General features: G+C 47.7%; 3 protein-coding genes across 4 annotated transcripts in view; 2 read left to right on the top strand and 1 right to left on the bottom strand.

Moving 5' to 3' along the window:
- Positions 1 to 1,887, bottom strand: part of LOC135391686 (SUN domain-containing protein 2-like) — a 36,228-nt gene extending 34,341 nt beyond the window's left edge. For both annotated transcript variants that reach the window (XM_064622025.1, XM_064622026.1), the window contains exons 1-3: positions 1,810 to 1,887; positions 1,454 to 1,638; positions 855 to 1,038 (exon numbers count right to left, since the gene is read on the bottom strand). In XM_064622025.1, the coding sequence (XP_064478095.1) occupies positions 855 to 1,038; positions 1,454 to 1,587 (318 nt within the window). In that variant the 5' untranslated portion in view covers positions 1,588 to 1,638; positions 1,810 to 1,887. The remainder of the gene's footprint in view (positions 1 to 854; positions 1,039 to 1,453; positions 1,639 to 1,809) is intronic.
- Positions 1,888 to 8,887: 7,000 nt separating this feature from the next.
- LOC135392519 (52 kDa repressor of the inhibitor of the protein kinase-like) lies at positions 8,888 to 11,479 on the top strand. The gene has a single exon (XM_064623225.1). It carries the CDS (start codon positions 8,888 to 8,890, stop codon positions 11,477 to 11,479), a length of 2,592 nt encoding a protein of 863 aa, XP_064479295.1.
- Positions 11,480 to 12,181: 702 nt separating this feature from the next.
- The window catches only part of LOC135391685 (ADP-ribosylation factor-binding protein GGA1-like), a 28,071-nt gene continuing 27,823 nt past the window's right edge, over positions 12,182 to 12,429 (top strand). The window contains exon 1 of the mRNA XM_064622024.1: positions 12,182 to 12,265. Coding sequence (XP_064478094.1) covers positions 12,232 to 12,265 — 34 coding nt within the window. The 5' untranslated portion in view covers positions 12,182 to 12,231. The remainder of the gene's footprint in view (positions 12,266 to 12,429) is intronic.

Raw genomic sequence — 12,429 nt, 5'->3', positions numbered from 1 at the left:
CATCAGAATACCAAGTAACTGTGAAAGGCAAAATCGTCACGCAAAAGGGGGAACAAAACTGGAGTTGAAACGTGCCATCAAGGTTTTTTTCTGTCCCACCACACTCATGACGGAATAGCAACGAGAAGACAGCAAAGTGGAGTGTGCACATTTCTGTTGACACACGTATCTGTAACGTCACATGTATGGGACACTCATGGAGGGCAAGCATCGATTTCATCCAGGGCCTTCTAGCAGTTGGAGCATAGGAAAATGTTGTCTCAGTGTTTATACGAAAAACCTCTCATGGGAAACGTGTTTTACAGGCCCTGACAAAGTTTTACAGAACACGTGAGCGGTGTATTTTCTCCTCGGTGCGACACCTTATCGGCAAGCGGGCTTGTTCACTCGTTCAGAGTTGGGGGGTAGTGTGCCGGCAGCGACAGCAATTCAAGCCTCATTTCAAGCACATCCATGCCATACCGAAACTACCAACGTGTGTCGCTACCAGCATACTCGCTCAGCCTTCTGAACAAATAAACGAGCCCATTTCCACTCAGCTACAGGGTGTCAAACCGTGGAGAAAATACACCGCTCGCGTATTCCGTAAACTTTTGTCGGGACCTGCACTGTCAAAAGTGAGCACAGGCTTTGCTGTCTATAAAAGTGGTGCCATGAGTATACCTGGGCTCGATGCAAGCAACTGACATGTTGTATGTACGGTAGCACCGCTGCAGTGTTAATTGGTGCGGAAACCGTTGGTACAACATGACTGCAACATACTCGGCCCGCTGCGAAAGCTTAGTACCGACCGGTATTTCGAACTCGCACTTGTCATTTCACATAATTTCAGCACAAGCGTGCGACATACTCACCCCAAACGCCGCAGAACAGCTCTCACGCGAAAGAAAGTTTGTCTCAGATGCAAAACGTAAAGGCGTTGAAGTCAAATCCGGCGTAAACTGCGAGAGACGCCCATCATATCGACGGTCCAGCTCATGCTGATCGAAAAGGTGCGTAACTCCACTGATATAACGTGAGGAAAGTTTTCCAGACAACCTGAAAGAACGTGTTAGCAGGATTAGGAACTTTCAAAAGTTTTCGTATCACGAAGTCGTACTCAAGAACAAACCTTTTTGCGCGAATGTATCAGAAGCAAAACCGTATTCTAAACATGGGATATGTAAATAAGGTGAGCAAGGTTGCACACGCTTTACTTACGAAACGGTTACAAAAATAGCTTGAATTGTTACAAAACGAGAACGCGCGTTCCAGCAATGCAGAAGGCAGAAGTAACGGAAATTTTTTTTATCAGTACCGCACCACCTCAGAGATACGCAGCGTCTAATTCAAAATTGTATTTAAAAAGCAGCGCAGCTAAAGTAAGTAAAATATCGTGTTTCTTGGTACATTTGTCTTGTGACGCTTATTTTTGTTAACACATGTGACAGAAATCCAAAACATGGAAATGCACCTCGACGACGTTGCCCTTCTGCTCAAATCTGTCGTCTGTTCCGTCTCTTCCACAAAACGCTTCTCGTAGCCACTTCGAAGCACCATGCAGTTTCCGGAATCATCCTTGGTGGAACCCATTTCGATAGAACGCATCACCGAATGTCAAATCTGGCATCACCTGGGCGTTGGGACGCCTCAGCCGACCTAAATACGAGGGACGCTTTTAGGCTTACAAAACCGATACCGTACTTGTTTTAAACGATGACGACACAACACAAGAACATTTTCTGCATCAGTTAACAAAAAGTCCAACAGCTCTTACGAAATATGCTTTGACCATATATGAAACAGGGTACGAAATTTCTCGCTACTCACATCGCTGGAGGTAAGCATGTGGCAAGGGAAAAAATGTAAACAAAACAAGCATGCGTGTAACGTTAGTGAGAAGGAAGTCAAAAACGTTACTTCCGCCTTGCGATTCACCAATAGAATGAAAACGCCGGCGGCTCCTAGCAACGACGTACACAAAACAGGTAGGCAGGGCACACGCGGTTTCGCAGACGACGTGTCATGTGCAGGCAGTCTGCTCTGTATATAGATGCTACTGTACCCTTGGTACGCCAAGGTAGATAGTAGATATGCCAGAAATGATAAAATATCACCAGGAACTATTTGTATGAGAAGTATAGTATAGCGTTGCTACGTGTGAGACGTCATTGCACACTTGATGCTTGGCTGTTGACTTCTGTAGATAAACTTAATAAACGTAGGTAGAATAGCTTTGTACGAGAAAAAATTGCTGTAACGAATTTTCGGTCCTTAGAAAATAACCAGTCTCTATATGGACAGTGGATCCATTAGTTCTTCCATTTCTTCTTCCTTTTTTTAACGGGGGGGGGGGGGGGGCGAAGTAGCTTGCCGTTGTTGGCCGCACTCAAGTGGGCATCGTCACGACAATAGCAAAAATAAAGAAAAAGAAAGAAAGGAGGAGAGGGGAGTTGACGATTTCAACGGGAGGCTAAGGCCAGATGACCGATACTGATGGGACGGAGGCACACTAGTAGATGAGAGGTGCGCTAGAGTGGTCTTTCCGTGGGGCCCGTTTCTTGAAGAAAGCGCGTGCCGAATTCACTCAAATTCATGATAATTCACAGTGATATTCACGAGCTATCCCATCGAAAAAAAATAGCCGAATATCATGTTTTTCGGAGCACCGGACCATAGCGCGCGATGACTTTTTGAGCGCAATCGCTCTCAGTGCGACGAAAGGAGGTTTCGAAGCCAGCCCACAGAGTGATAGTAGAAAAAGAAACAGTTCCTAAAATTGGGACAGGGAAAGCATTATCCCAGCGAAAGTCGGACGTGATAAGCCGTTCCTGTTTTATCTCTTTCTACGATGTCGGGGAGGGCTGGGTTTCCAACCTCCTTTCGTCGGACTGACAAAGATTGCGCTGAAAAATTCATCGTGCGCTATTCTGTGCGACCTCCGTAGAGCATGATGTTCGGCTATTTTTTCCGATGGGATAGCTCCTGAATACCCTTGTCAATTATCATTAATTTGACTAAATTAGACACGCTCTTCACATTGGTGGGGTAAAAAAGTAACCTTTACTAGGCAAATTTCCGACTTAAGCTCGCAAAAATTTACATAATTAAACTTATGTTACACGATATTCACATGTGGAGGTGGCAAAAACCCAGTAAGAACAAATGCCATTGACCGCATGACTCTAGGTGGTGTAGTTTTTTTATTATAATTAAATGACACGTTTTCTGGGACACCCTGTATACTATATACTGCTTGTCTCGCAAGCCTCCCATTTTTCAGATACCTTCTCGCATGTGAATCAATATGATGGGTGAGTTGTCTAAGTTTAATTCGATTATGCACGCATACAACAACGAAGTGAGAAATTGTTCGGAGTATTAACTCGCTATCGAGACAACTCTGTGTTTCTTACTGGTTTTGGTTAGAGAAATTCAACTGGTACATCGAAAGTCAAACTTCGCAGTGCTACATCACCACCAGCGCCTCCTTTATTACTCTAGTAATAAAGGAGGCGCTGTCACCACACGTTTCTCTCGCGCGCGCAATAAATGATCCGTGTAACACCCCGATGGGGATCTAATTCGGACAATTCCTGAAACAGCCGTTACCGGACATCCTGTGGATACAGATCCTGGGACGTCCATGTATGAGGCTCCCAGAGATATCCGACGGATATAGATTTCCGGATATGGACCTTGGGATCTGTTTCGGACGTCCACGGGAGAAAGTGTTCTGCTGTGTTGTGAGGAGCGCACAGGTAAAAATAAAGTTATGTAGGTAGTTAGGTGTAGGGGGATCTGGATAAATTACTGATTTCCTCCTTTGTCCGTGTTCCGCTCTCACCGTAATTACACGACATGCGTAAGTTGCCTGACACATGAAGTGTTGCAGAACTACGGAAAGGCTCACAGAAGTCATTTTTAACATCCTATTTTCTTTCTATAAAACTGTTAATCAGGCCAGTAAGATGCACCATGAGAAGTAATTCACCCCACAGTGTCATGCTTTCATTGTGATCACGAATGCACCGCGCGAATGCACTGCGTTGCAGTGTCGCTCACGATAAGCACGTTGTCTCGCGACGTAAAGGCGCGGCTTATCATAATATGAATTATCATAAGCTTTATCTTCAGTTAGGCTGTGGCTACTCAGTTGGATATTTGGTCGACCTGATCTTTTTTATTTCTTTTTTTTTTCTCTGAGAACATCGCGCCTCAAGAACTCGAACCGAAGATTTTACTTACTGTTCAATGCGCATTGCGTGTGTAGTGCCAATGGCAGTCCTGCATATTCGTGGTCAGACCTGTAAAAATTACTTTTCCAAATGAATTGAATTACGATTACAATTACTGAAAAAAGTAATTGCATTACACTGAATTGCGTTCACAGAGTTGACTGCAACGGGCAAACGACGTGCAAACTGCAAGATTTGATGTACACATTTATTGCACATGTTCTGAAAGATGGTGGTAGTTGTGCTTGTGGTAGAAAAACAAGTTAGAGAAGTCTTACACAAGGACAAATCTCTTACCATGTTAAAGAAACACGGAACATCACAGTCAAAAGGCTTTCTTCCTTCAGGCATGTGAACAAAGTGCAGATCATGAGTGCAGCTTGTAACGTCCATTGGCTTTCAAGAGTAAATTATTCTCAAAGTTCTTGTCTCTAATGCTGCCACGTCTCCTTGTCATAACAAGACCACCAACCGGAAACAGACGCTCCACTGGTGCACTGCTGGGCAGCCCAACATTGTACTTCATAAACACCTCGAGCACACAAGGAAGATCTTTCAAGCACTCTAACGACCCTGAAGTGCGTGTCGATACCCACAATTCGTACTCCTTTTCCCACGGCGCAAGAGTTTTTCTCCTTCCACATTCAAATGTAAAAAAATCTGCACCGAAAAATGTACCAATCTGAATCGAATCTTTGGGTAATCACTGTGAGAAAAAAAAGAACAAAAAAAAAAACGGTGTGGAACTGATCCAAACTTTAAACATTGGGCATTCAAAGATAGCGTTCAAAGTAATTCCGAAAGTAATTCAAAATGCGTTACGCGTTACTTGTAAAAGTAATTCAATTACAGTTACAATTACATAAACCTAATATAATTTCGGAAGTAATTAATTACAGTAATTCAATTACTTGTAATTAATTACTTTACATGTCTGTTCGTGGTATACGGTGATCTTGGAGCAACTCAGCTCATTCCATGTCTACCCAATAGACGACATGAGAAAATCCCAGTGCTCTCTGCGCACGCCACTGGGCAAGCGCCACTCAAGCGCACTCAAGCACCACTCAGCAAGCGCCAGCTGGGCGCTTGCTGAGTGGCGAACGCTGACTAATCCTTCACGTTTCTCTTTCGCTGACCTTGGCACGTCGTGGACAATGGAACGGTAGGGGAGACATCGAAGCAGCTTGGAGGCCACCCGTTTCTTTCGTATTAGTAAGCTCCCACAGTTCAAAGCGGCGCTAAGCAGTTTGGGATTTTCTGAAGTTGTCTCTTGGCCACATACACGGGAAATTAGCTACTTTCTATGATTTTGAACTGGGAACCCTGCGTCCCAGCAACAGCGCGAGCGTCTCCGTTCGTCGCCCAACGCAGCAGCTGTGGTGGGGAAATGGAAGTCGACCTTCGGGGAGTTGTCGGCTTGTCAGGCGCATATCAGATTGCGCACTGTATGGCGTCATACTTTTAGAAACTATTAATTAGTCTGATTATACTATCCCGGCGTCGCATATAAAGAAATAAATATTTCAGGAGCATACAGTCTGAGACGGGTAGATTCCAATAACAGAAATTACGTAGGGTTTCGAAGACACGGGATTTAGTCAGTAGTGGGCACTTCGAAACTCTTAAAAAAACAGAACTTCCCCGCCATGATACGCCCCCCCCCCTCCCAAATAGCATCGTTCCCTCCCGTGATCCCATGAAAACGGCTGTCACACGCTTTTTAATGCGTAAGCATTAGAACCCTCGGGTTGGACAATCGTGACCGTCTGACGGATGTGTGAAGCCTCGGAGGAAACCTCTCTCCACCCTTCCTCCCCCCATACCCGCGTGCTGTGCCAACGCCACCTAGGTACAGAAGGCCTGCTTATTGCCTCCTCTCCGTCCTTCGCTACGTGGACATATAAAGTCAGGATTCGTCTGCTACTGCGATTCACCTTTCTGCGACTTCAAGGACACGCGAATGATTGCAGACAACTTGGAACCTGTAGACCTGAATCTGTAGACAAAATGTGCGATGCGCTTTCCAGAAAATCAGTCTTGAGAAAGATATGGGACCGTTTTTCACTTTCTTTTAACGTCTTCCCATTTAGTACGCCGGGACGTGCTCGCAGACGACGGTGGTTCGTCTCCATGGCAACGACCGCTGAAAGCTCGTTCGTGATTAGTCACCGCCGTTGAAAACACGATCCTGATTGGCTGACTCTTACTTGTTACGTCACGTCGACAAGTAAGCAGGCTGTCTCTATCTAGGTGGTGATGGCTGTGCATGCGCACTGGTAGAATGAAGACCTCTCTTTCTCTCTGTCTCTCTCTCTCTCCGGCAGCGCGGCGAAGGGGCAACTCGCCGGGGAGGAAGAAGGCTTGCGCAACTGTTGTGGCTGTGTAGTTAGTGTAGTTGGTGATAGTTAGGGGTGGTAGAGGTGGATAGTGCTGGACAGTGGTAGTGGGTGGGGGGTGAGTCAGCTGCAAACGCAAAAAAAAAAAAGAGAATACGTCTAATGCTGACGCATTTCCACCGCATTAATTACATTAATCGCGCTTCAATTTCTTTGTGACACTTATGCAATCGTGGTAATTGTCACAAAAGGGCATGCGCCCCATGCTTCCCACAAGTCAGCTATGCTATGGTAGGAGGGAATATGTTTATTGAGAAAGAAATGAAAACTTAGTGGCACAGGCTGACTTGCTATCCATTAAAAAAAATATTAGAGGCTGGTCGAGAGGCAAGAGTCCTGAAGGAAGCGCAAGAGTGTAGTCGTGACCGCCTCCTGGTTGTGCAGGACTGGACCGAGCAGAGTGGCCAACGAGATGTTTGGGTAGCCAAGGCGTTGGAGGACGAGTCGTCGAGGGAGATATCGGTTGCAGGATAAAATATTGTGCTGAATTCCACGTAGCACGTTGTGCAGTTGGGGGAGTTCGACTGGTGCATTTCATATACGAGTGAGCGTGTGCGTGCAACTTTCTGTCGAAAGCAATGGAAGAGTGATTCTCCATATCCGAAGTATGGGCCTCTGGGCTACCGAAAGCCAGCGGCAACGACGGATCCAAATTTGAAAGCTTATCTCGGTAATTAATAAAGCCAATTGTTTATGCTGAGTGCTGAGTGCGATGCCGACAGCACAAATAGTATACTTGTATCTTGTCTTCGCGTGAGTTGGTAAATCCGAGAGTCCTGTTTGCCGCCGCGGTTAAATAGAAGGAGTGAGGTATCTAAATTTATTTCATTTACTCACACAAGCAACATTGAAGTGAGGAATGGTTTGGGGTATCACCTCAAGACTAACACAAAGACTGTGTTACTGCTGTTGGTTGAGACATTCTGTAGGTCCGTCGAGACTCGAACTTTCGCAGTGCAATCGCGCGTTTTTTTTTCCTCTTTCGCAACACTCCATTCCATCAGAGAATTCCGTGAGGACTAGGAACATTTTTGAAACTGCTGACACGCGACATCCGGCGGATATACGAAAAGGGACGTCTACCTATGAAGCCCCCAGTCGTTTTATGGGTGCCTATGGTACAGGCGCATGGCACGTAGCCTTTTATATAGGCTGCAAGCGTCGCGCAGTGCAGGCTGCGGCGTTCGCAGCTTGAGTCTCTGAGCGCTGATCAGATTTAGGTAAAGCAACGGTATGGGCGAGTTGGTACATACTGACACACACACAAAAAACCCTATGTTCAAGTCTGGAATTGAGGGGGGTCCGGACCCCTGGACCCCCCTATATCCGCGCCTGCTGTCAGGACAAGGCGAGCTGCCAAATTATATACCATAAGAAAGCTATAGTTGGCTACAGCGTTGCTTGTTTCTTATAAAAGCTAGAACTTTCGATACAACGAAACACTAAAGGACAAGACTAGGACAGCACGCAGTTTCCGCCTTATCTTTTGCAGTTCTGTCCTTTACGGGCTCCTGCATGGAGTGTTTTAGCGATTATGCTAATGCCATATCTCTGATTTTCGATGAGGGGCTCCTGATCTACTATGAGGCATCACCTGTTTGACCGCAAAGCCTCGTTCACGGACCATTGGGCCCTCCTCGGGGCCACTAAGCTGATGCACCTGATGGGCAGTTGAATACCCTTTGTTGGGCCGCCAGGGGCCTTGTGGTACCATCAGGCCTTTTTGAGGCCATTCAGCCCACCTGACGGGTTGTGGGACAGCATTTGTCGGACCGCTAACAGTCCTGTTGGACCACTAAGAGTTGTTAATTAATGGGCTAACAAGCTGTTTTAATGGTACATCAAAATATTCTAATGAACCATTAGAATTTCTGATGGAGTCTTGTCGGATTTTTCGATCGGGATGAGAGTGCGGCACTCATAGGAAGCAGTGGCGGATCCAAGGGGGGGCGGTTGGGCGATCGCCCCCCCCCAAAAAAAACGTCAGTTTATGCATTGCATTTCCCTCTCCCCCTCCCCCACTGCGCGCTCCGGCAAAGAAACCGCCCCCCCCAAACCGAGGGTCTGTATCCGCCCCTGGGGAGGGGGCACATGCCCCCCCTGTCCCACCGTCCGACCCATGCCAACAACGGTCACGCGCTTGCTTTCACCAAGATGCCGCCTTCACTCTTTATTCTGTCTCCATGACAGCGCTTTCCTTCTTTCTCGCGCGCGACTCACGGCACGTGGCCAATTCCGCGTCTAAGCGGTGAGAACGGAGTCTGAAGTAAAATGAAGCGAGCGAGTCTTCAAAAGATTGACAGTTTCTTTAGTCGCGCTCCCAAGCATGCCTTGCAAACTTCAATTCAAGACATCGAGGAGGTCGCGGCGCCGGCAATATCACAATCGGGTTCCTCTACGTTGCCCACGGATGACAGCGACGCGGACGCCAATCCTCAGATAGCGTGTGCCATGCCAGCAAGTGCTGTGGCTGACGGCAACGGTTCACGACATGAGCGCAGTCACAGTGCTGAACATGAATGCGAACTATCGAACACCATGAGTGACAGTGGAAGGAATGATGGCTCCGCTGCAGCCTTTTTACTAGACGTTGGAAGCTTTGTCGGGAAACATGTTGACGACTTCACTAAGCGGCGCTTGTTGGAATCTCATTGGCATCCAGCGGAAAACTACAGTTTCCCATACTCCGTCCACAAAAAAGGCGGCAAGGAAGAAAAGAGATATGTAAGCCACTCACATTTGAGCAAATTTAACTGGCTGGTTCTCTCGAAGTGCCAAAGTGGTCTCTATTGCAAGTATTGTGCACTCTTCACAACGGGGAGCGTAGGAGGGTACCAAAGGAATGTTACTCTTCAAAAGCTCGTTACAAAACCTCTCCGAACATTCGCGAGGCTACTTGGCAAAGATGGTGACCTCCCTCTGCATGAAGCAACTAGATACCACAAAGAGGCGGTTCAAGCCGCAAAAGCCTTTCTTGCCTGTGCCGATGCACCTGAAACGTGCGTCGCCAATCAAGTATCTTGTCAGCGACTTCATCAAATGGATGAGAACCGGAAAAGACTCTTGCCTATCATAGACTCTATAATCTTTCTAGGGCGCCAAGGAATACCGTTTCGCGGACACAGAGACGACGGGATGCTTGCAGACTGTTCGCAAGGTACTTCATTAACGTCAAACGAGGGCAACTTTCGAGAACTTTTGCGGTTCCGGGTCGCCAGTGGGGACACAGAACTCCAAAAGCACCTTGCCAGCACGTCGTCCCGGGCCACATACATCAGCAAAACGACGCAGAATGAACTCATCCAGTGCTGTGGAGAGGAAGTCCTTGCCACGGTCACTGGGCGTGTGCACGAATCCGGCATGTACAGCGTTATGTTCGACGAAACCACTGACCTAGCTCACATGTCGCAGCTTAGTCTCATTTTACGCTACGTTCACAAGAATGTGGTTCGAGAGGACTTTGTACAGTTCGTCGATCTTCGTCGTGTCAGTAGCGATACTGATACCGGTATCAACATTGAAGAGCCCGTCTTGACAGGAAAGATACTCGGGGAACAGGTTGTAACAACACTGAAGACCTTAGGCCTCGACCCAGAAAAGTGCGTAGGTATAGCTACCGACGGCTGCAGCGTCATGGTGTCCGAGATCTGTGGCGCTGTGTCTGAGATCAAGAAACATGCGCCTAATGCGGTGCACTGCCCGTGCTTCAACCACGCACTCAACCTGTCTTTGTCCAAGTCCTGCAAAGTCCAAGCGATCAGAAATGCTGTTGGCATTATGAAAGAAGTAATTTCCTTCTTTGCGGCGTCATCGAAACGAAACGTGGTATTAAAGAGCACCCTTGGAGGCCAACTTAAAGGCCTTTGTGAGACGAGGTGGGTTGAACGGCACGACAGCGTTATACAGTTTCGAGAGTCCGTGGGCAGTGTGTCGAAAGCTCTTGATACCATTGCTGACTGGAAAGAGATGCAAAGCGCAGCGAAAGCAAAGACGCTCCGTGCTGCCATCAGTGACTCCGAATTCCTAGTAGCAATTGTTTGCTTGGCGGACATACTCGCGCACACTGTTCCACTGAGTCGTCTCTTTCAGAAGGAATATCTTGACGTTCGCACGGCTAGGAGCGCGTTGGCAGACACCATGACTGTTCTCCGCGACCGCAGAGAGAAAAGTGAAGAGGCATTTTCGGAGCTCTACAAGCAAGCCAGTGCCCTGGGAGAAGAACTGGGAACAGAGTTGCGGTCCCCACGTATAGCTAAGAGACAGACTCACAGGTGCAACGTCGCTACGGCCAATACAGAGAGCTACTACAGGATGTCACTGTACACTCCGTTAATGGATAATGTGCTGTCAGATTTAGAGACAAGGTTTACAACCGAGGCGGAAAGAGCATACGAGCTGTTCCTTTTTGTGCCCCCTCACACCTGTGCCACAGACGGCGTCGACAAGGAAGCTGTTTCTGCTATTGGGGAGCGGTATTCTGCGTTCATGGGGAATAGCGCGCCAATAGGACCACTTCTACTTCAAGCCGAGCTGAGGTTATGGCGCGAAAAGTGGAAGACCCAGACTGAGGTGCCGGGTACTGCTGTTGAAGCTCTGGACAAATGCGACAGGGAGGTCTTCCCTCTAATACGTACGCTTCTACAAGTACTGGCCACTCTCCCTGTTAGCGTAGCCAGTGCCGAACGGTCCTTCTCTACTCTCCGTCGGTTAAAATCGTGGATGAGGACACAGATGGCTGAAGAGCGCTTGACTGCGTTGGCATTGCTGCACACCCATAGGGACATTGCCATCGATACGCAAAGGGTCATCGATCGTTTCGCAAGTAAGGCTCGCGGACAACGGAGACTAGATTTTGTCATCTGAGTGATATTTATATACCAGTTCTCTGATGCACAATAAACATCAGTTTTGAGTTCACTGCATGTCAGTAACGCTATACAAAAATCACCTTTAACGAAGAAAAAACTGTCGCAGTTCCCCGCGGCAGGTACAGTAGAAGGGCCCCTTCTTGTCCCCCACCCCCACCGCACGCACAACAAGGCATAGGCATCTGAAGATTGAAAACACTATATAGAAATTCGCTTGAGACGTTGTCCGCCCCCCCCCAAAATGAGGGTCTGGATCCGCCCCTGATAGGAAGAAAGACGCCGTCCAGACACCTTGTTTTTCCCTGGCCAAAATGTATCCGCGGAGGCACCCATAGAACTCCTTGTTCTACTCTTTGGTGTGATGGTGCGCTGGCTGACGGGCAATGTTGTTAGCTACCGACTGCTACCGACTCTTTTCTTCCCCTGTTGGCTCCAAACCGTGCCCACTCACGTTCCGAGCGGGGATTCCGCATTTCGTAGGTGGGTCTCGGTGATTGCGTTTGCGCCGGTGATAGCTCTAGTCGCGTTTTCGGAGCTCCTTCCACTTCAATTTGCAGGTTTAAGAGCCCTATCCTTTTGTGGGCCCATGGCTTCTGAGATATAGAAGCAAGCAACGGTAAGGGGGAGGAGGAAATTATTATTATTTAATAAAGGAAGGAGATCGAAACTGAAACTGGGCGAATCTGTTTCGCATGACAAGATGTCCTGCCGCTCGTCTAGCCACACTGGCGGACTGCATAAGCCAAGATGGACGACGACGGTTCGCTTGACACTCTCTTGGGTGAGTTCTATCAACAAAACCGGCTTTCCCCGCTTCGCCTATATCTGAGCGCGCCAACTCTGTCGAAAAAATATCGTATTGACACCTTACTGAATTGTTATTTGCTAAGGCATCAATCGGTGCAAACCCCATTGCGTTTGTTCCGCAAAGGTGTCGAAGACAGC

Source organism: Ornithodoros turicata, chromosome 4 (genome assembly GCF_037126465.1).
Source record: "Ornithodoros turicata isolate Travis chromosome 4, ASM3712646v1, whole genome shotgun sequence".
Classification (NCBI taxonomy): domain Eukaryota; kingdom Metazoa; phylum Arthropoda; class Arachnida; order Ixodida; family Argasidae; genus Ornithodoros; species Ornithodoros turicata.
The sequence above is the reverse complement of the archived record's forward strand: the minus strand, read 5'-3'. Positions and strand labels throughout refer to the sequence as shown.

What these genes read in the sequence shown, in the direction of transcription:
- LOC135392519 (XM_064623225.1), top strand. Translation starts at nt 8,888, where the DNA reads ATGAAGCGAGCGAGTCTTCAAAAGATTGACAGTTTCTTTAGTCGCGCT.